We start from the raw sequence: 27,105 nt of genomic DNA on the forward strand, positions 1-27,105 counted from the left end.
TAATTGTATCAATAGTCGATGGAATCATATTCATAGCCCTACACACATTAGGGCGGCTTTCACCAGATTCCATTTTCCGAATACTGCACTAGGATTCAATGAACTTCTTTTACCAGACATGGCATCTCTTTATTCTATTAAATTAAAAACTTTATAATGTGATTGGCAAAAACTTCACACAGATATCACTATTATTATTATTTAATTTATTAATAGCACAATTAATAAAAAATGTTAACATAATAAATTTCCAACATGTGTAAATAGCATAAACAACAACCAACTGAATGCTTTGCCGCATGCACCTTTACCACCAGTATTCATGGGTTTGGCTACTTTGAGGGCAGGAACTTTCTCGTCTCTGATAAGGATGCGCTAATTGCTGATTGGCTCAGATTGTCTTAAATCAAGCGAACAGTGCATGATACATAGCACAGTATGATGCTGATAAATTAAAATTACGATTGAAAGTTTAAAACTGACGATTTTAAACTTTCAATTGATAAAAAAATTGCAAAAATAAATAAAAATAAAAATGGCACTGTGGTTAGTGATCGGCGCTATTGTGAAATGGACCAGCACAAAACAAGGGCTACCTGTACTCCATCCTATGGAGCTGGGCAGAATTGCAGACAATTTCAAATTTAACTGACTCGCAACTTTTTTTCAACATTGCCCTGTATTTGTTAAGTAAGTCTGCAGATTTACTTTTAATGTCATTAGTGCCAAAGTCTACAACATCATCTTTTATGACTTTAAAAGATATCTGCTTTACAAAATCATTAATTTTTGTTCCTGGCAGACATACCCTGGTCCTATTCCACCTACCTTTTTTTGCACAATATATTTCCTTTCCCTGACAATATGCAGATATGTCCTAGGTTTGCACAAAAGTTACTGGCAGAGCATTTACAATTTCTTCTGGAGAAGATAAATCCCGACCCTGTTCCAACCGAAAAATCAGTTGGAACGGTCAGGGTAAATCCTGACAAAAAAACTTTATCTTGTTCTAGATTATTCTGCTCTCCGTATTCTTTATTATAATAGAGGCAAACTGGATCCAGGAATTGTTTTAGATTTTCTTTTCCTCAAAAACCATGCCTTATCTTAGTTTAGTTTTTTTGAAATTTATCATGTTTTCAGTTTTTGGGTGCTCTTACAAAACAGTTTTTGTACCTGTTTTTCTGTTTTTGAGAGAGTTGGTATACATTGTTCCACTACTGATTAGAATGCTTATGAGGACCTGTACAGACTCTGGGTACAGTGCTGGTTGCAGTAATTAGAATCTGATCTGTGATGTACTCTGCATCATCATAGTGGGTTCTAATTCAATAATTCTGTCATGAAAGGAGATACTGGAAGTGAATATATTCCAATTATCCCTGCAAAACTTCCATTTTGTGTGATTTCTGTCTGTAGGAATTTTTGGCACCTGTAACATATTATAGGGTTAGGAATATTAGCATTGGCATTAGTAGAGGCATATGATGCAAGAAAGCAAGCTTATTCAGCATCAGCCAAAAAAAAAAAAAAAAAAACACACCACTCCCATTTCACCCCTCCGTTCGCTCGAAATACCTGTCCAGTTGAGCCTTAAATTTGTTTAGGCTATCAACTTCAACAACAAGTGATGGAAGTCGGTTCCACCAACCAACCACCCGCTGGCCAAAGGCAAATTTCCGCACATCTATCCGACATCCGTCCTTCCTCAATTTGAATTTATGCCCTCTGAGCTGATTATTCTGAGCAAGATGAAGAATCCCATTGGCATTCAGCATGCTCAAACCATTCAAAGTCTTATACACCTCTATCAGATCACCTCGCCGGTGCCTAGTCTCCAGACTCTGTAATTTGCAAAACTTAAGCCTTTCTTCGTAAGAGCAACCCTTTGTTCCATTCACTAATCTTGTTGCCCTTCTCTGTACCCGTTCCAGCAGCTCTACATCCTTCTTGAAATGAGGCCTCCAGACCTGTATACAGTACTCAAGATGTGGCCTAACCATTGTCTTATACAAAGGAATAATCACCTCCTTATCCCTGCTAGAAAAATTCCTGTATATCATTGACAAGACACCATGAGCTACTCTTGCAGCTCGTCTGCACTGCTCAGAGAACTTCATATCTGCCTGCACAATTACCCCCAGGACCTTTTCATTCTCCACCACTGTCAGTGTAGTACCGCAGAGTTGATACGTTGCTCTGGGGTTACTGTTTCCCATATATAGTACTTTACATTTGTCAATGTTAAACTTCATTTGCCACCTCTCAGCCCATCTGTTCAACCTTTCCAGATCCTGTTGCAGCAGCATAGCGTCAGTGGTGTCCTTAACAACCCTGCCAACCTTTGTATCATCTGCAAACTTGGACATTAAACTTGATATCCCATCATCAATATCATTCATAAACACCGAAAACAACAACGGACCCAACAATGAACCCTGAGGAACTCCACTAATAACATTAGTCCACGTTGAGCAGTGTCCATTGATTACCACTCTCTGTCTTCTGTCACTCAACCATCCCCTTATCCATAGCAGCAATTTGCCTCCAATGCCACACTGCTCCAATTTGTGCAGTAGTCTTCCATGTGCAACAGTATCAAAAGCCTTTCTAAGATCCAAATATATAATATCAAAGTTATTCCCTGCATCTAGTTCTTTTGTGACTACATCATAGTATCCAATCAAATTGGTCAGGCAAGACCTACCCTTAACAAAACCATGCTGTGTCTGAGCTATAACTGAATTCTTGTCTAGATGATCCTGCAGTGCTTCTTTAACCAGTGCCTCCATTAATTTACCTGGAACAGAAGTTAAACTAACAGGTCTATAATTACTTGTGTCAGCCTTTGATCCTCCTTTGTGAATTGGGGTTACATTTGCACATCTCCAGTCTATGGGTACCTCCCCCGAGTCCAAAGAAGCTCTCATAATTATGGCTAGGGGTTTGCTTACTTCCTTTGCTGCCTCCTTTAAAAGAACTGGATAGATCCCATCCACCCCAGGTGCCTTTTTTATGTTTATCCTCAACAATCTCTCCTCCACTTTCCTCTCGGTTATTACAAAATCATCCAGCTCACTGCCAATGTTTACTTTACCTACATCATTCTCCTTCCTGAATAACTCCTCATGTGTGAATGTAGATGCAAAATACTCGTTTAGATTGTTAGCCACCTGAGCAGGATCCTCAACTGTTGAACCATCAATATCCAGTGGACCAATCTGATTCATCCCTTTCCTTCTTGAGTTTAAATAGGTAAAGAACTCTTTTCTGTTTTTCTTTGCATCCTTTGCCAAGGATTTTTCGTAGTCTGCCTTTGCCTGCCTAATCTCCTTTGTGACTTGGTTACAGACCAACTTATATCTATCATAGGCTTCCATGTCACCCATTAATTTGTATGTATCATATGCATTTTTCTTCTCTGCCACATGTCTCATTAGTTCATCTGACAACCATTTAGGCCTAAACCTTGAACAATATTTCTTAGTTGGTATGTACAGCCTGGTAGCCTCCAAGATTAGGTCCTTGAATGCTTCCCATTTTGAGTTTGCTGTTGGTAACATCATCAGTTGGTCCCACTGTATAGAATTTAAATACTGTCTCAGACCATCATAGTCGCCTTTACGAAAATAAAAACCCTTCCCTTTACCTCTGATGGTAGTTACCTCCTTGAGTAAATCCCACTTCAACACACTGTGATCACTGCCACCTAGTGGTTCATTTATCTGCAGATTCTTAATGCATGAAGAATCACTACTGATAATCAGATCAAGAGTATTGCTCCCTCTTGTTGCCTCACGAACATGCTGATGTAGAAAACAATCATCCAATAAATCCACAAAAGCCTTGCTAGTGTGCGAGTGACCAAACCACAAATTCCAGTCAATATCTGGGAAATTAAAATCCCCCATTATAAGACTCTCTGATTTACTGGCCCATTCTATTTCCCTGTACAATATCTTATTATACTCATCAGAGTCATTAGGCCTATAGCACACTCCTACTCTCAATTTTGATTTCCCTATGCTTATGTCACACCAAACTGACTTGACACTGCCCTGTCCATCGATGTCGACTGGCTTCACTTCCTTGGACTTTATGTGTTTCTTAACTAATAGCATAACCCCTCCTCCTCTCCTGTCCTGTCTATCCTTTCTATACACATTGTATTCCCCAAATTCCAGTTCCACATTCCTTATATCTGTGTGACACCACGTCTCTGATATCCCAACAATATCTGCCTTTGATGTTTTGAGCAATACCGCAAATTCATCAAATTTATTTACCAAACTCCTAGCATTGGTGTACACGCAGGTATACATGAACCTGTTTCTATTCTTGGCTACCCTAACACAACCCATGTGTTTACTTGTATTGCAATGACTCCCAGCAGTCTCTGAAATATCCTGCATCTTGTTTTTCAGGCTTCTGCTCATTTCAATAGAAGCAGTGCAAGAATCACTTCCACCTCTGCCAGTGGCTACCATTAATCTATTAGTTCTTGTATCCCCCCAACTAACAGTTTTCCAACCCACCTAACTCTGCCTCGACAGAATCAGCAAAAATTCTTGCACCCTTTCTATTTAAGTATCCCATCCCTGTAGAAGCAATCTCTCCTGTTAACAAGTACAGTCCAGGCTGAAAAAAATTCTACCCCTTGAGCCTTGCACAATCCCTCCAGGGACGAATTGATCAACAAGGTTCTCTTCATATACTCCCTCATATACTCCATCATATATTTGGCAGTTGAAGTAACCAGCTTTTACGTTGTAAGGCATACTAAACGTAAGTGTGATATTCTGTGGGGTAACAAGCTCACCACCTTTTTGATCATGATGTGCTTAGCTTGCGTGACAATTTGGTCTTGCAATTCCTAAAGACAGTTGTAGAATAGATGTGCAGAAATTTGCCTTTAGCCAGTGGGTAACTGATTGGTGGAACAGACGTCCATCTTTTGTTGTGGAAGTTGATAGCCTAAATAAATTTAAGGCTGAACAGAACAGGCATTTGGAACGAATGGAGGAGTGAAACGGGAGGGTTTTTTTTTTCTTTGGCTGATGCTGCATAAGCTTGCTTTCTTGCATCGTATGCCTCTACTAATGCTAATGTTATTAATGGACGATTTACCCTATTTTCAGTGATGGACCCACTGTTGTTTTCTATATTTATTAATGATATTGATGAAGGTATATCAGGCTTACTGTCTATTTGGAGAAGATACAAAAGGTTAGCAGGGTAGTTAATGGCAGTTATCAGGGTAAGTGCTACAACAAGATATAAGCAAATTAGGCTGATGGGCATTTGAAGTTTACCATTGACACAATCAAGGTACTGCATACGGGTAGCAGGAATCCCAGATTAAAGTACCAACTGTGTGATACTCCACTAAGGACAGTGGAAAATGAAAAAGATCTGGGGGGGAAGTACTCTGAGCAATGCAGGCAGGCTGCCATGGCAGCTCATGGAACTTTGTCTATGATATATATATATATTTTTTATGAAAACCCCAAACACGAAAGGTATCAAAACCTATAGTACTTAGTACCGTGCATGGGTTGAAGGAGAAGTATGGGGGAGAGGGGGTATATGCACCGAGTGATCACTGAATTTTGACCACCCCTATGAAAACTGAATGCGACACGTTGACCACATGAGATATACGAGAGTGCGGAGTTAGTTGACCTACATAGCATAAATAAGGTGTCAGTGGTTGAGTAGGTAGCAAAATTCTGAGCATGATGGGTAAAAGGATTTATCGGACTTTGATAAAGGACAGATTGTGGGTGCTCGAAGAGCTGGTGTCTCGATTTCCCAAACAGCTGAACTGGTGGGGTGTTCGAGAGCCACCGTAATTAAAGTGTACCAGGCCTGGTGTCAAAATGGTCAAACAATGACCCCACGGTGAAACTGCAAAGGCCAGTGAATGGTTGATAGAGGTGAGTGTCAGGTCCGACGACTCATACAGGTGAACAGGTACAGCACGATTGAAGAATTGACTACCCAATACAACATCGGCCAACCCGCAACAATATCTGGCATTACCATGCATCACACGCTAGCACGTATGGGCTATACCAGCAGATGACCGCTACAGCATCCTCTCCAAAGTTCATCGGCGTAAAAGACTTGCATGGTGCAAAGGGCATGCAAGTTAGATGCTAAGACTCGAAGAAGGTGTACTAGTCAGATGAGTCACGTTTTTACTCCACTCCGTGGATGGTCGTGTACAGATTTGGTGTCAACAACACGAGACTCTTCATCCATCATGCATGGTATCAAAAGTGCAGGCTGGTGGAGGTGGTTGTATGGTGTGGGGCATGTTTCACTGGCAGAAAATTGGACTCCTGGTGCATGTGGAACAACGTATCACTTGTCTCCGCTATAGTCAACTGCTCGCTGACTGTGTACACCCTGCTATGTTACACTTTTTCCCGAGTGCCGATGGTGTCTTCCAAGATAATGGAAGACACCATCGGCACTCGATGCCGATGGCATCGAGATGCCGAGCCATAATGCACTTGTTGTGCAGGAATGGTTTGAGGAACACAGTTCGGACTTCCAGCACATCGATTGGCCTGCAAACTCTCCTGATATCAATCCCATAGAGCACTTGTAGGACATGATGGAAAGGCATATCACGTGTCTGGATACACCAATCACCTCCATAGCTGCTTTGCTGACTGCATTACACACAGCTTGATTGGCCATACCTCCCAAATGCTTCCGACATCTTTTTGAATCAATGCCACGTGGGATAGCTGCTGTACTGAGTGCAAAAGGAGGACTTATGAAGTATTAGGTAGGTGGTCATAATTCAGTGATCACTTAGTGTACAATAACTTTGCTAGCAGGGATCACAAAATGATTTACCTGTTGTATAAGGCAGTGGTAAGAGCACATCTTAAGTACTTCATACAGGTATGGAGGCCTCATTTTAGTCGGGATGTAGATCTGCTGGAATGGGTGCAGAGAGGAGCAACAAGATTGTTAAAAGAAATGAATGCATGGTCTAGCAAGACAGGCTTCACTTCTGCATATTGCAGCACCTTGAGACTAGGCACCTGCAAGTTGATCTGATCTAAATTTTTAAGGCTTTGAATGGACTGAGCAAGTTCAATGTTGATGGCATTTTCCCTCTTGCTTAGACTACACACGCACACACAAATTCAAATTGAGGAAGGATGGTTGCAGAAGGGATATTTGGAGGTTTGCCTTCAGCCAGTGGTTGTCATTGTTGGAAAATACTTCCATCTGTTGTTGTTGTGACAGGATAGATTGAATAAATTCAAGGAAGAACTAGAGAAATTATTAAGGAGGTGGACAAGTGATGTGATGTGGACAAGTATTGATGGTATATGAAGCAATAAAGCAAGCTTTCTTGAATCATTTACCACTAATAATAATAATTATTATCATAGGTTTATTTTTTTTTATTAAAAAAAAAAAAAAAGTGCAATTCTGATATTTGGCCATAGGTATCAAAATTTCTATTACACTTCTCAGCAATGGTTTAATTTGGTTAATTTCTTTTAGTCTGCAAGTAATTTCTGGAATTTGTTATGACTATACTAGATGAGTGCTTAAAGTGCAGTGTTGGAAGTGCCTTCAAACACCCAGTTTTACCAGAAGCAGAGGGAACAGCAATGCAAACTAGATGGGCATTAGAAACACTGTGCTTGACGATGTTAGCTGGCGTTCAAAATCTGCCAATGCCAGTGATGATGTGGGGAAATTCTCTCCGTAAGCCTTCACTTGTGTGTTTGTTACGCTTTGGGGAGGATGATGTTTGACACAGAGTAATTTATTTGTGAGGTGGAAAGGAGGCCAGCCGCATACAACACAGCATTAAAAGACTACTCCAACAAATAAATAAAGGCAAAGTGTTGGATAGAAATTGGAAAAGAAATGTTTCCAAACTGGAATGAACTATGTAATGATGAGAAGAATCAAAAAGCCCAGTTCTGAATCTTATATTTATTGTAAATATCACTTCTATTTTAGTGCTGTTTCATTAGTTAACAAGATACAAGTTTCTTCGCTTGTACAGACAATTTACTGTTAGATTCCTCTGGTTATCTGTGTACAGAATCACAAATGTATATAATTTAAGTTAATAAAGAACCTTATTATTATTAAATAAGATCAAAACACTGTTGAAGAATATCCACTGCAACAGTAGAACTAATGTCGGCGTTAACAAAAAAGAATCACACCCAGTCTCTTTTTCCAAAACGAATTTTGAACTTTTCGTTTCAAATATGACCTCGGCGTCTTTCTGTATCTGAAATAATTTAATAACATCTCTCTCTCATTTTTATTATTTTTTTTTTCGAAAAGTATAGTGAAGGCAATGAAATGATGCATTAAGCCACAATGAACAGCATCGCTGCAAGCCTGATACATGAGAGAGAAAAAAAAAAAAAAAAAAAATCAAGCAAGTGTTTCTTGGCATAAGAAACATAACTGAAAGAAATGCAACAAGTTGTTTTTGAAAAATAAAAAGCTACCAGAAGCAGAGAGAATTCACTTTCTTCAATATGTATTGCATCTACTAACACACAAAATCAAGGAAATTCATCTATTGAAAACCACAATGGAAACGAGCAAAACTGGTGTAAAACTGATAACACTACAATGCACATTTGATAAAAGAAAAGTTTGCTTTATTGTAATTTTTTTTTTAGGGAACAATATCGGTACAGTACATTTTCTGGATAGTTAAAAGTTTTTCACTATCCAGAGTGATTCATTTTTTCATAGAAAAAATGAATCACTGGCTGGTGATATCCAATGCAGTGTTAGAAACACAACTTCTAGTTTGAAACAATCTGATGTTAGGAATGCTACGTGTAGTTTGCTGTTTTGGAGGCGTTGAAGTCGGCGCTTCAAGTGCTCGTATAGTATAGCCCTTAAAGTTATTTTCTGTAAGACATTTTCTTTTTGCAAGTTGAAATTCTATAAATTTGAAAAATTCCTGCACAGTCAAGAATGATATAACAATTCTATAATACACCAACCACAATGTACTCAAATTTATTTAATTTTGATATTGCAGTTGTATACAATATATAGTAAAATATGAAAATAAATAAATAAATATAATGTATACTTCAAATTGCTATAAAAATAAAATAAAATAAAATTTATGCATAATTAAAGACTATATAATACAATATGGAAGTTTTTGACAATTAAATATCTTCTTCAGCCAACTGATTTACAACTGTCATTGCACATAAATAACTGAAATGATATGTGGAGTTGGTCAAGAGCTCACTATTATTGTAATATAATGAGTGAAACGGTTACCATGCAGATACATACTTATCAACTTTGGAAAGACACATTCCTTAGTTTTACTTTATGACTGTCCTGTAATGGAATCTGTCTTAGGCATCCTCATATCCTATAAAGGATAATTCAAAATTTGTACAACTCAAAAATGAAAGAGCTAATTTCTCTCAATTTGGTAATGACATTAACATTAGCAATGGATTATATGATACAAGAAAGCAAGCTTATATAGCATCAGAAAAAAAAAAAAAAAAAAACACATATCCATTCACTTTAAAAATTTGTCTAATTCTTCGTTCAATCTATTTAAGCTATCAACTTCCACAACAGATGGAATTTATTCCAGCAAACAACCACTCGCAGGCTAAAAGCAAATTTCCGCACACCTATTCTACAACTGTCGTTCCTCAATTTGAATTCATGTCCCCCTCAAGTGTGTAATCTGAGTGAACAAGAGGAAGAATCACATTAGCATGCCTGCTCAAACCATTCAAAGCCTTATACACCTCCATCTGAAACCTCGCAAGTGCCTAGTCTGCAGACACTGAAATTTGCAGAATTTAAGCCTTTCTTCATAAGAGTACCCCTTTGTTTCGCTCACCAATCTCATTGCTCTTCTCTGTACTTGTTCTAGCAGATCTACATCTCTCCTAAAATGAGGCCTACAGACCTTTATGCAGTACTCAATGTGTGCACCGACCATTGCCTTACACAAAGCTGAGGGGCCCATCAAGCTCTCAGCTGCCCACACCAATGCCAGAGCTTGCACTTGGTCATCGCGCAACACAGCGGCAGCCCCCAAGGCAGAATGTGCTGGTCCCAAAGGAACTAGTAGTTGTTGGTGACTATATTGTCAGGGAAAATGGAAACATGCTTTGTAAAAAGGATAGGTGGAACAGGACCAGGGTATGTCTGCCAGGGGCAAAGGTTGATGACGTTGTAGAGCGGATATCATCTTTTAAGGGCACAAAAGGTGATATAGTTGTATACGTTGGCACTAATGATACTAAGACTTGAGATATGCAAATGTGACCCCAATCCACAAAGGAGGATCAAAGGGAGACACAGGTAATTACAGACCTGTTAGTTTAACTTCTGTTTCAGAGAAATTAATGGAGGCACTGGTTAAAGAAGCACTGCAGGATCATCTAGACAAGACTTCAGTTATAGCTCAGACACAGCATGGTTTTGTTAAGGGGAAGTCTTGCCTGACCAATTTGATTGGATACTATGATGCAGTCACAAAAGAACTGGATGCAGGGAATAACTTTGATATTATATACTTGGATCTTAGAAAGGCTTTTGATACTGTTGCACATGGAAGACTGCTGCATAAATTAGAGCAGTGTGGCATTGGAGGCAAATTGCTGCTATGGATAAAGGGGTGGTTGAGGGGGAGAAGACAGAGAGTGGTAATCAATGGACACTGCTCATCGTGGACTAATGTTATATCAAGCTTAATGTCCAAGTTTGCAGATGATACGAAGGTTGGCAGGGTTGTCAAGGACACTACTGACACTATGCTACTGCAACAGGATCTGGAAAGGTTGAGCAGATGGGCTGAGAGGTGGCAAATGAAGTTTAACATTGACAAATGTAAAGTAGTACATATGGGAAACAGCAACCCCAGAGCAACGTATCAACTCTGTGGTACTACACTGACAGTGGTAGAGAATGAAAGGGACCTGGAGGTGGTTGTGCAGGCAGATATGAAGTTTTCTGAGCAGTGCAGACGGGCTGCAAGAGTAGCTCATGGTGTATTGTCGATGATATATAGGAATTTTTCTAGCAGGGATAAGGAGGTGATTATTCCCTTGTATAAGGCAATGGTCAGACCGCACCTAGAGTACCGTATACAGGTCTGGAGGCCTCATTTCAAGAAGGATGTAGAGCTGCTAGAACGAGTACAGAGAAGGGCAACAAGATTAGTGAATGGAACAGAGGGATGCTCTTACGAAGAAAGGCTTACGTTTTGCAAATTACACTGTCTGGAGACTAGGCACCGGCGAGGTGATCTGATAGAGGTGTATAAAGCCTTGAATGGTTTGAGCATGCTCAATGCTGATGGGATTCTTCCTCTTGCTCAGAATAATCACCTGAGACGGCATAAATTCAAATTGAGGAAAGACAGATGTAGGATAGACGTGAGGAAATTTGCCTTTAGCCTGCAGGTGGTTGGTTGCTGGAATAGACTTCCATCCCTTGTCGTGGAAGTTGATAGCCTAAATAAGTTTAAGGCTCAGCTGGACATGTATTTCGAACGAACAGAGGGGTGAAGTGGAAGTGGTTATTTTTTATTTATTTATTTAATTATTATTATTTTTTTTTGGCTGATGCTGCATAAGCTTGCTTTCTTGCATCAAATGCCTCTACTAATGCTGATGCTAATGACCTCCTTATCCCTGCTAGCAGTTTCTGTATATTACTGACAAGACCCCACAACCTGCTCTGGCAGCACTGCACTGAAAACTTATATCTGATGGCACAATTACCCCCCAGGTCTTTGTCATTCTCCACCACCCTGAGTGTAGTACTGCACAGTTGGCATTACACTGGGTTTACTGCTACCCATATGCAGTACTTTGCATTTGTCAATGTTACGCTTAGTTGTCACCTCTCAGCCCACCTGCCTAACTTTTCCAGATCCTGTTGCAGCAGTAAACTGTCATTACCAACCTTGCCATCATCTACAAACTTGGACATTAAGCCTGTTATACCTTCATCCATAGCTGAAACCTTCATCCTCCTTTCATGTACACATTGTACTTCCCAAATTCAAATTCTGCATTCCCTATATCTGTCTGACACCACATCTCTGATATCCCAACAATATCCACCTTTGATGTCTTGACCAGCACTTCAAATTTATTTACAATGCTCCTAGCATTAGTGTACGTGCAGGTATTCTTACTCTTAGTTACCCTAACACAGCCCAAGTATTCATTTGTTCCAAGATAACTCACAGAAGGGTCTGAAATCCCAGAAACCCTTGCTTCCAGCTGCTGCGTATACCAATAGTAGCAATGCAAGAATCACTTTCACCTCTGCCTGTGACTCTAGTTAAGCTATAGTTTGTGTGTCACCCCAAGCAGGCGCCTCAGTAGCCAGGTGGGAAGGAGCAGCAGCAACAGTGCGTAGCACACGCTTCTTGATTAGACCAGGGTTCGAGCCCGTCACCACCAAATATGAGGATGCGGAAAGGTCAGGGAATGACCACCGCATATCCCAGAGCAATATGGCCTTAGTTGCTCGTAAAAAAAAAAAAAAAAAAAAAACCAAAATCACCCCAAGCTGGCAGTTTTCCGACACACCTATCACTACCTCGATAGTGTCATCAAATATTTTTGCATCCCTTCTATTCAAGCGTCTCCCATCCCTGTAAATACAGTCTCTCCTGTTAACAAGTACGGACTACGCCGAGAAAAATTCTACCCCATAAGCCTTGCACATTCACTCTACGGCTGAATTCATTGACAATACTTGCAACATATAACTCCCTCCCAACATGTGTGGGGAGAATTGCAGACACTTTCAATTTCAATCCTAACTTGCAACTTTTTACAAACGTTATCCTGTACTTGTTAAGTCAGTCCTCAGATCTTTTACTCTTAATATCATTAGTGCTAACGTGTACAATATCACCTTTTGTGCCCTTAAAAGATGATATCTGCTCTAAGTCATCTACTTTTGCCTCTGGCAGACACACCCTGGTCCTATTCCACCTATCCTCGCACAACATATTTTCCATTTCCTCGGCAATAGTCACCAACAATAACTAGCTCCTGTGGGAACAGCACGTTCTGTTTTGAAGATTGCCACTGTGTTGTCTTATGCACAAGAGTGAGCTCTGGCATTGAGTTTGCCAGCTGAGAGCTCGATGGGGCCCATTTTAATTCCTTCAAGGGCGTCTATTATACACTTCAAACTCTCATAAATGCCCATCAAAACTAAGTTGGTGTCTAATTTCTTCACACACTTTGCACCTAACATACACACAAAGATATCCTCCTCGGCCGGATCATGTCCTGTTCCAAAAAGGTCTGGAAACATTTCACAAATGGCACATTTTTTTATGCTGTGATACATGGGAGAATCGTCCCTTTCAGTTCTCCCCCACAGCATTCCTGCTGTGGGGTGAACCAACTTCAAGATGTGCCTTATGCTATGCCGTAACAGTTCCATATTAAATTAGTTATATCCTTGCTAAAAAGTAAAAATATCCTTAGCTAAACACAAAAAACAGATATGCCCAACAAATGATTAGAACCTTTAAGCTATTTATTTATTACAATTAAAACCCTACTATTCCTCTGAATTGATGTAAGGAAGCAGGCTTGCAGTATCAAAAAACTTTCTACATCACCTGTACAGTACCCCCCCTCCCTCCCCAATAATGTTTAAACTTGTTCATTAAATTTATTCTAACTACCCACTTTAACAACACCAGATGGAAGTCTGTTCCAACAATCAACTACCTGTTGACTGAAAGCAAATTTCTGCACATCTATTATGCACCCATCCTTTCTCAATTTAAATTTATGCTCCCTCATATGTGTTGTCTAAGAAAATATAAGGAAGTCAGGCATTTAACTCAGTCAATCCATTCACACCATAAACATCTCAATCAGATCACCCACAGGTACCTAGTTTTGAGACAATACGAATTGCAGAACTGAAGCTCTTGGTAAGAGTACTCTTTCTGACCGTCCCTCTCTAATCTCATTGCAAATTCTCTGCACCCATTCCAACAGATCAATATCCTTTCCCAAATTAGGCTTTCAGACCTGTATGCAGTACTTTAGATGTGGCCTAATTATTGACTAACACAGCAGGTTAATCACCTTTATTCCTGTTGGCAAAATTTCTGTATATCACTGACAAAATCCCATGAGCTTTCCTAGCAGCCCATATGCAATGCTTGGAAAACTTCTTTTTCATTCTCAGCTACCCACAGTGTGGCACTATACAGTTGGAACAGTAATCGGGTATTACTGATACAAGTGGGATTAGTGATACCTCAACATTAAACTTCAATTGCCACTTTTCAGTCCATCTGCCTAATTTTTCCAGATCACGTTGCAATAGCATACTGATTACTATCATTAATTCCCTTCCAACCTTTATATCATCTGCAAACTTAGACATTAACTTGTTATGCATGCATAAATATTATTAACAAATATTGTAAAGAAAAATGGGCCCAGAACTAAATTGGGGGACACTCCAGTAATAACATTAGTCTAAGAAGAGCAGTGCCCATTGATAATCACTCTGTCTTCTCCCACTCCACTACCACTTTATCCACAGCAGTAACTTGCTGTGCAAGTTACTGCTGTGGATAAAGCAATCTTTTATGTGGAAGATCATCAAAAGATATTCTGAAATCTAAATATATATATGTCAAAATTATTTTTTGCATCCATTTCCTGTGTTTCTCTCATAGTACTCAATCAACCTGATCAGTTATTGTTGTTCTTATTTGGTTTTTAGGAGCATTAGCAACTAAGGCCGCATTGCTCCAGGGATATGCGGTGGTCATTCCCTGACCTTTCTGCATCCGGTAGTCACGGGCTCGAACCCCGGTCTAATCAAGAAGCGTGTGCTACGCACTTTTGCTCCTGCCCACCTAGCTACGGAGGCACCAACCTGATCAGACAAGATTTTCTCTTAACAAATACATCCTGTGATTGTCATATAACTGCACTGCTCTCTAGATAATCCTACATTACTGTTATCTAGCGACTCCATTATTTTTCCTCTGAACAGAAGTCAAGCTTATAGGGCTGTAATTACTCTCTTCACCTTCTGATTCCCCTCAGTGAAATGGGGATACATTCATACATCTCCAGTCCCTGTGGACCAGTATGTGTGAATCCTCTGAATCCAAGGATACTCTCATAATTATTGCTGAAAGATTTCTAACCTCTTTTTGTTCTCTCTCTCTCTCTCTCTCTCTCTCTCTCTCTCTCTCTCTCTCTCTCTCTCTCTCTCTCTCTCTCTCTCCACATAATTGGATAGATGCCATCCATTCCAAGCACTTTATTTGCACTTAGCAAGAGCAATTTCTCTTCCGCCTTCCTCTCAGATAAACAGGAAGGTGGAAGAGAAGGTTTTATACTATGACAGTAACATAGGAACTGGATACAAAAAATAACTGGCTATGTGTGAATGAGGTGACACAAAAATCATTTAACCTCCTGTTAAATTTTGATATACTTCTAGCATCCTGATTCCCCTCAGTGAAATGGGGATACATTCATACATCTCCAGTCCCTGTGAACCAGTATGTGTGAATCCTCTGAATCCAAGGATACTCTCATAATTATTGCTGAAAGATTTCTAACCTCTTTTTGTTCTCTCTCTCTCTCTCTCCACATAACTGGATAGATGCCATCCATTCCAAGCACTTTATTCACACTTAGCAGGAGCAATTTCTCTTCCGCCTTCCTCTCAGATAGACAGGAAGGTGGAAGAGAAGGTTTTATACTATGACAGTAACATAGGAACTGGATACAAAAAATAACTGGCTATGTGTGAATGAGGTGACACAAAAATCATTTAACCTCCTGTTAAATTTTTTGATATACTTCTGGCATCCTGTATCCCTAGAAAAATTCATCATTTGTAAGCATGCAAAATATCTATTCAGTTTTTCAGCACCCTGAGCAGGATCATCAAGTTATAACATTCATATTTAATGGATCTGTGTGATTCTTCCCTTTCCGTCTAGCATTTATATAAATAAAGAAGCCTTTTTCATATTTCTTTGCCAGAGACTTTTCATAATTTGCAATCAAGTTGCAAACAGGGGTTTCAAAACCCCCGTTTGCAACTTTATTGCAGACTAGTTTATATCTACTGGAGGTATCTATATCACCTGATAATTTAAATGCATCACATGCATTTTTCTTCACTGACATGTCTCATCAGTTCATCTGACATTCATTTAGGGACATGCCTTAAACTGTATCTCTTAGTTTGTACAAAAAACCTAGTAGCTTCTATGATTACTTGCCTGAATGCTTACAATTTAGGGTTCACTGTTGGCAACATCATCAGTCAGTCCTACTGCACAGATTTTACCAACTGTCTGAGATCACTGTGGTTACCTTTACAGAAGCAAAAACCCTTCCCCTTACCTTTGATGACCAGTTACATCTTTAAGTAAATCACCCATTAATACACTGTGTTCACTGCTACCTAGTGGTTCTATTATTTTCAGATTAGCAATGCACGAAGAGTCATTGCTAATAATCAGAAAAATTGCTTTCACTCATTGATTCTCTAACATCTAACTATAACATTCATTCAGTAAATACAGAAAGTTCTGCTACCATATGAAGGTATAATTTATATTTGTAAAGAAGTTTATCTTATTTATAATTATTAGTTTTATAATTAGAAGTCTTCTAGGCGATAATTTTCTAAGTAAATACTTTTAATTTCCTTTTATTGCTGGAAATGTAATATACAGTTAACAAAAATCTTTATTTTCTGATACTAAGAGCAAGTGTCATCGCCTATTTAGAAGTGGTGGCTATGTCTAAATTTCATTATTAGTTTTTGCATTGTAATTTTATCTAATAGGATTAGATTTAATCACAAGAATTTTCTTTTTGCATGCAAACCACCTGTAAACTCCAGGGGCTCACATCTGGTGAGTATGGGCTTGGCACACCCAGGATCCTGAGCTGGATATCATCATTCTTCTCTTTCTTGGTGATTCCCTTTTACTCTCTCTCTCTCTCTCTCTCTCTCTCTCTCTCTCTCTCAGGGTAACTAGGGAATTTTTTTTTTTTGGCTGGTGCAGCATAAGCCTCAGACTTCTTTGCACCATATAGCTAATAATAATCTGCCATGTAAGCCTTTTTAAACTTAAAATTTAAAGTTAAAATAACTGATTAATGATATGGTAAGGATGCTTTACACATCACTACAGTAACATCTGGACAGACTAATGTGAATTAGCATTACAGTGTAATAGTAAATTTACATTACATTATTTGTTATACAAATTTTATTTATACATGGTAATTTGTTGTAATAAATGAGATCATTTCAATTTTTATATTCATAAAGCTGATAACTTGGCAGTATATCACATGCAGACTTTGTTACAGTTTAAAATTAGCAATAAAATAACAAAATAAAATAAAATAACTGGTAAAATGCAAATTTTGAGCAAGACGGTTATGTTCAATCCAAAATTACATGACAAATATGCTACTTCAGGATCATGAATGCATACAGACAAAATTAACATTTTTGAAAACAGAACATGATTAGTATAACACAAAATTTTGTTTTTAAAATCTAAAATATACTCAAGGGTAACATTTATTGCATCAATCCTGAATTCCTTCTAATTATATAATTATTCAGTGGACTTAGTAATAATGAACTGAATACTTCTAATAACTACTTTGGTAAATAACAAGTATACACCAGTGGGCAAAGTCACATAAGTTTTTGTAAATCAGATTTGTCTCTCTGTCACACTGCCTGTTATGTTTGCAGCACATTATTTTAACATTAAGTTAGAGAGAGAGCTTAAATAACAACTGTAGACCTCTCAATTTTTTAAATACACTGACAGTATCAATTTTGCTATTTGCACATTGTATGCTCTGAAAATTAATCTTGTTTAAATATAAGATTGATATCATACCTTTATTGTAGGAAATCTTGACCCGACGCTCACATCAAACTAATCCGATTAATGTAATATAAAATCTTTAAGTATTAAAAATCTTTAAAACTGCAAACATATCCCTATTGAAGGGATTGTTGAATTATATATGATATGATATTATATAAAAAACTAAACTTGTCTTCAATTCACAGTCTGCCAGCTGCCACCAAGGAAGAGCCATGCGCAGCCGATGTACATCCACTTACCCCAAACTAAACCCATTAGCATTGGTAGACCAGAAAGAGAAGACAATTGTCAAAATGTGTTAAAATTATATTAAATTAAAACTGTATTAAATTAAAATATCCAACCTTAGAATATTTTAAAACGTTTTAATTTAATATAGTTTTAACACATTTTGACAATTGTCTTCTCTTTCTGGTCTACCAATGCTAATGGGTTTAGCTTGGGGTAAGTGGATGTACATCAGCTGCGCATGGCTCTTCCTTGGTGGCAGCTGGCAGACTATGTGAATTGAAGACAAGTTTAGTTTTTTATATAATATCATATCATATATAATTCAACAATCCCTTCAATAGGGATATGTTTGTGGTTTTAAAGATTTTAATACTTAAAGGTTTTATATTACATTAACCGGATTAGTTTGATGTGAGCGTCGGGTCAAGATTTTCTACAATAAAGGTACGATATCAATCTTATATTTAAACAAGAGTACTTAAAGTAGGAAAAACTGAGCTTCATTGCTCTTACATTTTGAAATCTGAAAATTAATGTACCGTTAATCTTTAAATCACCTTTGTTAAAAATTACTTACCATAAATTAAGTTCTACAGCATTGTAATTACTAATAATTAATGTTGTTATTACCTTAATTAATGAATTAAGTAATCAGATCTATTTGCATAAAGCATTAAAAGCTTTGTATTTCTTTTTTAATAATATCTTCTTGTTGTAAGTGGTTTAACAATTAGATCACACAAATATTTAATGAATATTTGATATTTCAACTATTACAAGTCATAGCTGACATCGGAGTATACATTTATTTTATACTTCCCGTTAATTAACAATCTTCACATTATATCACAGCATTTAATTTCTATGACATTTCTAATTTCTATTTCATAAATTAATGACAATTCTTTCATTATTATATAAAGTAGACTGGCATTTACCATTGGTCTAACTTTATTTATTATATTGTAAGTATATACATTAAAGATTCTTTTTATTTTTCTATTAATATGGATTTTGACTTTGTATGGCAAGTGATCAATAATCTAATATATAGTATCTTTAATGATGCTATAATGTACAAGAGTGTTATTAACCCTGCAGAAGCATCACATACCTTGACAGATCCTGTAGAAAAATACTTACTGCTCCCATATCACCGATTTGCAACTGGTGGTGGTGGTTGTTTTTTTCCCCTTCCTAAGTGTCTTTAGTCTTATATGTGCTACTTTTGTCTGTTTATATTGTTTTTTTTTTTTTTTAAATTGGGATCTACACAAGGCCCCAATTTACAAAAAAGTGGCAGAGATTATCGGTTTCACACATTTTATATTACTATAATTTTTCTTATAAGTAATGAGTATTTTAGAGGGCAAAAAACAGCATTTGAATTTTAAAATTATTATTAAAGATAAAGAAACAAAATTAATAAGCACTGCAATCTACAGGTAAAAGGTCAAGCACTAATATGTTCCAATCACATTTCAAAGAACTAAATACTTTTTCATATATTAAAGTTAAAATCTGGGACCTGTCTGGCTATGTGATACCACTTGTGCTTCAAAACAGGGAAATACTACTCCTGGATTAAAGATAGTTTCATTATGATACAGGTATTATTTCTGTCCTAACATTTGTATTATTTTGAGTTTGCACTGTATTTATTGTTATTTGTAATAATAGCATGCACTGCATTGCAAACGATTGATCCCTGTAGTTGCTACAAGTGTTGTCCAATTGTAGCAATATCAAAGCAACTCATGGCAAACAGAAACTCAACTTGACAAAGCTATGGTATAAGAGCTTTGTCCTTTGCTGTCTTGCCTATAAAATAATGATGTAAAATATTTTCATTAAGTTTTGTTAATATTCTGTATAAGAAGTTAAAAAGAAATGCATATTCTACGTTTTCCCATTTACTAGGTATTCAATTATCTTTGTATATTTGAAAAGTTTATATAACTATGATTTGAATCATTCTGGGAAGGATAAACTATTCAATTCATGAAAATTTTTTTGTTCTACTAAATCTGTGATATCAATCACCATTACCATCATTTGATACCATTACTGGCTGAATCATCTTTTCTAGGACTTCTTCCAAATCTCTCATAATACAGCTTGTTATACTTTCATCTATTTCCGGTTTCTGTTCATAGTTCTTATCTTCATTTTTACAACTCTCACTTTTAACCATATGCATATCAGGCATCACAGAGGGTTTAATTTCAGTTATCATGTCAGATTTAAATTCATTTTTTATTCTTGCATATTCTTTATTTTCCACATATTTTGCTTCTTGTTTGTTATCTTCTGGGCTATAATGATTGCAGGCATTCTCTTCTATGGAACTTTTATTAGAAACATTAAACAATGTTTTCTGCAAAGAGAAACAGAAATATAATTATATAATTAATATTCTAGCTGGCCTGAGTTGTTTGCATTAGGCAATTCTGTCCATGAAATAGTAGTGTACAATGTCTGTAAACAGTGTATTTTAAAATTGGTTGGTCTGCAGAATGGGAACAACCTACCAGAGATTAGCTAACTCAGTCCCATTTGATATGATTTACTTGCAATATTCACAAAACTTGAGTTGACCGTTCCATATGGTTTATAGGTCTATTGAGATACAGTTTAAAAATTTTAGGTCATAAATATTTGATATAGAGAATTAAAAAAAAAAAAAGGAACAAAGTGAATATAATATTATTACAAATTGCTAATAGTAGTTAAAAATAAACGTGAACTTCACATTCTCAGACATTCAAAGGTTTTAATAAAAGCTGTTGGTTTCTTTTTCTTTGCTCCTATTGGTAATGACTTGAAGAAAAGATGATTAGTATTCTGTAGATTCAGAAGCATAGCTACCATGGTGCAAGAATGAGCAAAGTGCAAGGGCAGTGAAAATGGTGGGAAATCGGTCTTTCCTAATAAAAATTGTTTTTATAGATATTATAGAAAAAAAAAGAAAAACTATAGGTACGTTGGCATTCGAGGTGAGCGGACGCGCTTAGACAGGGCTCCTCAGTTAAGTGGTTTACTTTTGGATAGTGCTTTTAAATATTTGATTTATTTAAATATTGTTGGATTATTTTGTTATAGGTTTTCCTGTAACTGTTTGATTTTAATAATATTATAGATATAATTTTTTAAAGTTACTTTCATTGATATTTATTTAATTTTATAATGGTTGTTACGAGATCTGCCTTAAACACGTCACAGGGTATCGTGACTCACACGGAAATAGCAGATGGCGATTTACGGGTGAGTCATGATTTAATCCGTTGTGGAACCTGTGGAATGTTTTCCAAGGTCGACCTGGTGACTAATCCTACCTCACCTGGGGATTCTTTTCTTTGTGATCGATGTAAGGAGTGCACCGATCTTAAATTACAATTTGGTGCACTGATGGAACAATTTGAGTCCCTGAAAAAACGAGTGCTTGCCCTCGAAAATAATGCTTCTGGGAGCTCGTCAGGGACTCAAAACTCCAGCAATCTACCAAGTGATGCACACCCGATTCGAGCCTCAAAACAGAAAAACCAAGTGCAAACTACCCTGGTTAGAAAGGACATTGTTTTATTAGGAGACTCCATTGTCAGGGAAACGGGGAATATTTTTTGTAATAAAGATAGGTGGAGTAGAACCAGGGTATGTCTGCCGGGAGCAACTATTGATGATGTCACCAACAGACTGTCAGATTTTAAAGGGGGTAAAGAAAATATTATTATTCATGTGGGGACAAACGATATTAAACGTACACGATCTGACGATTTGTTGGAAAAATACAGGACCATGCTGAGGAAATGTCGCGAGCTAGGCCATAATGTCTATGTGTCTGCAATTCTGCCCAGACACGATAGGAGGGATTATATGTTAAGAGCCTTGTGGATTAACTCAAGACTTGAAGGAATCTGCAAGGCTTTAGGGGGTAAATTTCTATCAGCATGGCCCACACTTGTAGGTAGAAGGAATTTGTTTTGTAGAGACGGGATACACTTAAACAAAGGTGGTGCAAAAGTTTTTGCCAGTATTATTGAGGATACCTTAAAGGCTCAGGGAAACTGCTAGTTAGGGGGGATGTGGGTAATACTGACACGCGTTTATCTGATAATATTGGTCAATGTAACTCTTGCACATACCTTAAGAGTTCTTATCTGTTACCCCAACTGGACGTATTATCTAGATGTTCTGGAGGCAAAGACGTTTCACGTGAGCAGGTAGCTAATATCAGGGAAGAGAGCCTAAAAAACTTCAAGGGTTGTGTTAGGGTTGTTAAATATACAAGAACAGTAAATCTTAATTGTTTATACAGTAACGTTAGAAGTGTCGTCAATAAAATGAGCGAATTCGAACTGCTGGTTAAAACAAGTAACGCGGACATAATAGGGCTTACGGAGACGTGGTGCCACCCGAAAATTGGGGATGATGAGTTTCAGTACGGCTTGTATAATGTATTTAGGAAGGATAGAGTAGATAGAAGGGGTGGTGGGGTAATGCTCCTTATCAGAAGCAGCCTGAGTGCGACGATAGCTTTCCCAGATTCAGACATTTCACATGCTAGTATAGAGTCTGTATGGTGTGAGATAGTTGGAAACAAAGGTACAATGCGAGTAGGAGTAATCTACAGACCAGGTGATTGTGAAGACTATGACAAAAGCCTCTACATGCAAATGGAATGGGCAAGTAAGCGTCAATGCCTTATTATGGGTGATTTCAATTTGCCTCTAATTGATTGGAGTAAATGGGAAGGAAACTCGACATGGGGAACAAAATTTTTAAATCAACTAGATGACTGTTATTTGTATCAACATGTCAGGGAAAGTACTAGAGAAAAGAATATCCTAGACCTCATCATCACACATGAATCAGATGACATAACAGGGCTGACAGTAGAGGAACCAGTAGCAGGAAGTGATCACGGAGTTCTACGGTGGATAATGACGAGAGAGGTAGCAGAAGTAAAAGGCAAAGGAATGGGTTTTAATTTCAGAAAAGGAAATTACGATGCCTTCAGGTACTACATGGCCTCTATTAACTGGGTAGATATCGCGCAGAGAATGAATACAATTGAACTGTGGTACGCTTTTAAAACATTAATCACAGATGCCTTGAATGCGTATATACCATTAAAAAAATACTCCACGAGAAGGGTTCCAAGTTGGATGAATAGTGAAGTTGCCACATTACTTGAGCAGAAAAAGGTGGCATGGAAACGTTACAGAGCAATAAAAAGTACTGAAGCCTATAACAGCTACAAGGTGATGTGTAATAGAGCCACAGAAAAGGTTCGACAGGCAAAGGCAGTTTATGAGACATCACTAGCAAACAGAGCAAAGAGGGGGGATAAAGAATTCTTCACATATATAAATGCTAAGAAGAGCAGGACAAACCAGATCGGACCTTTACGTAAGGGAAAGGGGATAGTAATAAATACACCAGCTGCCGTTGCAGATGAACTCAACAGTTATTTTGCATCGATATTTACAAATGAAAAGCCTTTTGTGGCAATGGGAAATAGTGGGAGCGAAGTTAAAAAATATGTAATTAATGATATTGAAATTTCGCAAGATTATTTAATGAAAAAACTTTCAAGCCTGCAGACTAGTAAGGCTCCTGGAGTTGATGGAATATACCCTATAATCTTGAGAGAGGCGGCAAGCGAGTGCATTGAACCACTGAGGCTGGTTATGCGAGCATCACTAGACTCTGGGGAGATTCCCTTGGATTGGAAAAGTGCAAATGTATCTCCCATACATAAGGGTGGCTCTAAAAGTGAAGTGGGAAATTATCGACCTGTCAGTCTAACTTCAGTAGTAGGGAAAATCATGGAGGCATTGATCAAAGGTGGAATTCAGGATCATTTGGATCGAATTGAAATTCTCAAGGATACTCAGCATGGTTTTGTAAAGGGAAAATCATGTTTAACAAATCTGGTTCGCTATTTCGAAAGGGTCACTCACGAGCTGGATTTAGGGAATAATTTCGACATTGTTTATTTAGATTTCAGCAAAGCTTTTGACTCAGTCCCACATGAGCGGTTGCTTTATAAGCTGGAACAGGTTGGAATCACTGGGAAAATCCTTAGATGGATAGAAGGATGGCTTCAGGGCAGGAGGCAGAGGGTTGTGATAAATGGCTATTCCTCAGATTGGGTTGATGTAAGAAGTGGGGTTCCCCAAGGATCAGTATTAGGACCACTGTTGTTTTTAATTTTCATAAACGACATTGATGAAGGGATAGAGGGCGTGATGTCTAAATTTGCAGATGATGTTAAAATTGGTAGAGTAGTTAATGATCACTGTCAAGCTGAGCTTCTTCAGAGAGACCTAGATAGACTTCAAGAAAGGTCAGAAAAATGGCAGCTGTGCTTTAATCCAACAAAGTGTAAAGTATTACACCTGGGAAACAGTAATCCCAAAATAACTTATTCACTTGGTGGAGTTCAACTAAACCCAGTACTGGAGGAAAGGGACTTGGGTGTTACGATACGGTCAGACATGAAATTCTCTGAGCATTGTAAACAGGTTGCAAGGAAGGCCCATGGTGTCCTATCGATGATCTATCGAACTTTTGCAAGTAGAGATAGGGACGTGATAATCCCATTATATAAGGCCTATGTTAGACCACACTTGGAATACTGTGTTCAAGTATGGAGACCGCACCTAAAGAAAGACATCGAGCTTCTTGAAAGGGTGCAAAGAAGGGTAACTCGCCTGGTGAGATCGGCAAAAGGGCGTCCTTATGAAGAAAGACTTCGAATATGTGGGTTGCAGAGTTTGGAAACTAGACACCTTAGAGGAGATTTGATTGAGGTGTTTAAGGCTCTGAGAGGCATCAGTAAAATGAATGAGGACAAAATTTTCAAGATTATAAATGATGCTAGAACTAGGGGACATAAATTCAAGTTACGCGGGGAAATGTTTAGATTGGACTGCAGGAAGTTTTATTTTAGCCAGCGAGTTATAAATTACTGGAATAAGTTGCCTTCATGGGTGGTAGAGGCCGACAGTTTGGGGAAATTCAAAGGTCATCTGGATAGTACTTTCGGGTAAGGGAAGCGCATAGGATGATAGGATTAATTTCCTTTTTATTTAATTTTTAATTTCATTTTATTATTTTTATTTATTTATTAATTATTATTATTTATTTATTTATTTAATTTTTGTTTTTATCATTGTTTTGTTCGGATTTTTTTTTTTTTTTTTTTTTTTTTGGCTGGTGCAGCATAAGCCATAGGCTTTCTTGCACCATACGGCCGTTACTAATACTAATACTATATCAAATAAAATAATGTTATTATATAATAATAAAAAGCCATCATTACCAGAAGCGTAATTTTAATTTTTAAGTTTCTGGCAAGGGCAGCTAATCCTGAAAGGTTATTTAATAAACTGGCAGACATGGTGGGTCACCTAACAGGTGGCCCCTGAAAATAACATACTTACGTTAACTGTTAATCAATGAATGAAAATCTGAAATTTTTTCCCACCTTCCCAAATATAGTCAAACCTTCACTGCAACAGTTTCTGAAATGACATTTTTACAGTTTTCCTATTTTTGTTATTTATTTAGTTTTTTTTTTAGGAGCATTAGCAACTAAGGCTATATTGCTCCGGGAATATGTGGTGGTCATTCCCTGACCTTTCCGCATCTTCCGTATTTGGTGGTGACAGGCTCGAACACCGGTCTAATCAAGAAGCGTGTGCTACGCACTGCTGCTCCTTCACACCTGGCTACAGAGGTGCCAGTTTTCCTATAGAAACTGCATATGAGACCCTGTCAAATGACCCACGACTGTCTTTGCAACTATTTGGCTTTTTTTTTGTGTGTGTGAAGTGTGGTATGATAACATACGTTGATGCAGTGTTTTTTGTATAGTCAACGCTCTTTATGGCAACCCACCCAGGGGAATGAGAAATGGTCATTACATTGAAAGGTCATTATATGAACTTTTGACCTGCTTGAGCAGGCCAAAATGGCTCAATGCCGATGGGATTCTTCTGCTTACTCAGATTACGAACCTGAGGGGGCACAGATTCAAATTGAGGAAAGGCAGTTGTAGAATAGACATGCGGAAGTTTGCCTTTAGCCAGTGGGAAGTTGATTGCTGGAACAGATAGATCTGTTGTTGTGGAAGTTGATAGCTTAAATAAATTTAAGGCCGAACTAGACAAACAATTTGGAGTGACTGGATGGGTGAAATGGGAAGTTTTTTTTTTTTTTTTTTTGACTGATACTGTATTATAAAGCTTGCTTTCTTTGGATCATATGCCTTAACTAATGTTAATATTCTTCATTCAATCCTCTTTCCTTCAAAAAGAAAAAAAGGATCTTTTCACAAAAATTTACATCTATCCCTCAAGATTCCCAACTTGTCCTGGGCAGATTATGTTGCCAATATTTGGTCTTATCTCATCCACCGATGCAATGACCATGTTCAAAAACTGTGTCGTGACATGCTGTCTAAAATTTCAATTTAACCTTCCAACCTAAAGTGGCTAATCAAATCTCTTCCAAATGAGTAGCATTTTCTTCCTCGATATCTTTGGCAAACCTTTGCAACCATACTCTCACTGAAGCTTATGTACCTCCAAACTGGAAATTTTACAGAGTTATTCCTATCTCCAAGCAATCTAAACTACAAAAGCCAAATGACTTTAGGCCTATTTCTATTTGCTTCCTTTAATAAAGGAAGCAAAATTCTCTTGAAATCACCTTCTATTTTTGATTCTAAACCAGCATCTCAGCACATTCAGCTGAAACATGTCTTCTTCAACTCATTTCCACAATTTCTGTAATGTGGCAAAAAAAAAAAAAATCTTTGCTGCAGAGTTATTACTGCATCTTAGGATCGCTGCTGAAAGTGGTTAAACAGTTACTTAATGATCACACTTTTACCATCTCTAACGAATCCACAA

At 37.7% G+C, this 27,105-nt stretch overlaps 1 protein-coding gene across 1 annotated transcript in view; it reads right to left on the reverse strand.

Annotated features, from left to right (window-relative positions):
• Positions 1 to 20,210: 20,210 nt before the first annotated feature.
• Positions 20,211 to 27,105, reverse strand: part of LOC150089664 (uncharacterized) — a 132,603-nt gene continuing 125,708 nt past the window's right edge. The window contains exon 6 of the mRNA XM_090368721.1: positions 20,211 to 20,561. Coding sequence (XP_090224847.1) covers positions 20,220 to 20,561 — 342 coding nt within the window. The 3' untranslated portion in view covers positions 20,211 to 20,219. The remainder of the gene's footprint in view (positions 20,562 to 27,105) is intronic.

Source organism: Mastigoproctus giganteus, chromosome 2, assembly GCF_048544385.1.
Source record: "Mastigoproctus giganteus isolate SK-2022 chromosome 2, ASM4854438v1, whole genome shotgun sequence".
NCBI lineage: Eukaryota > Metazoa > Arthropoda > Arachnida > Uropygi > Thelyphonidae > Mastigoproctus > Mastigoproctus giganteus.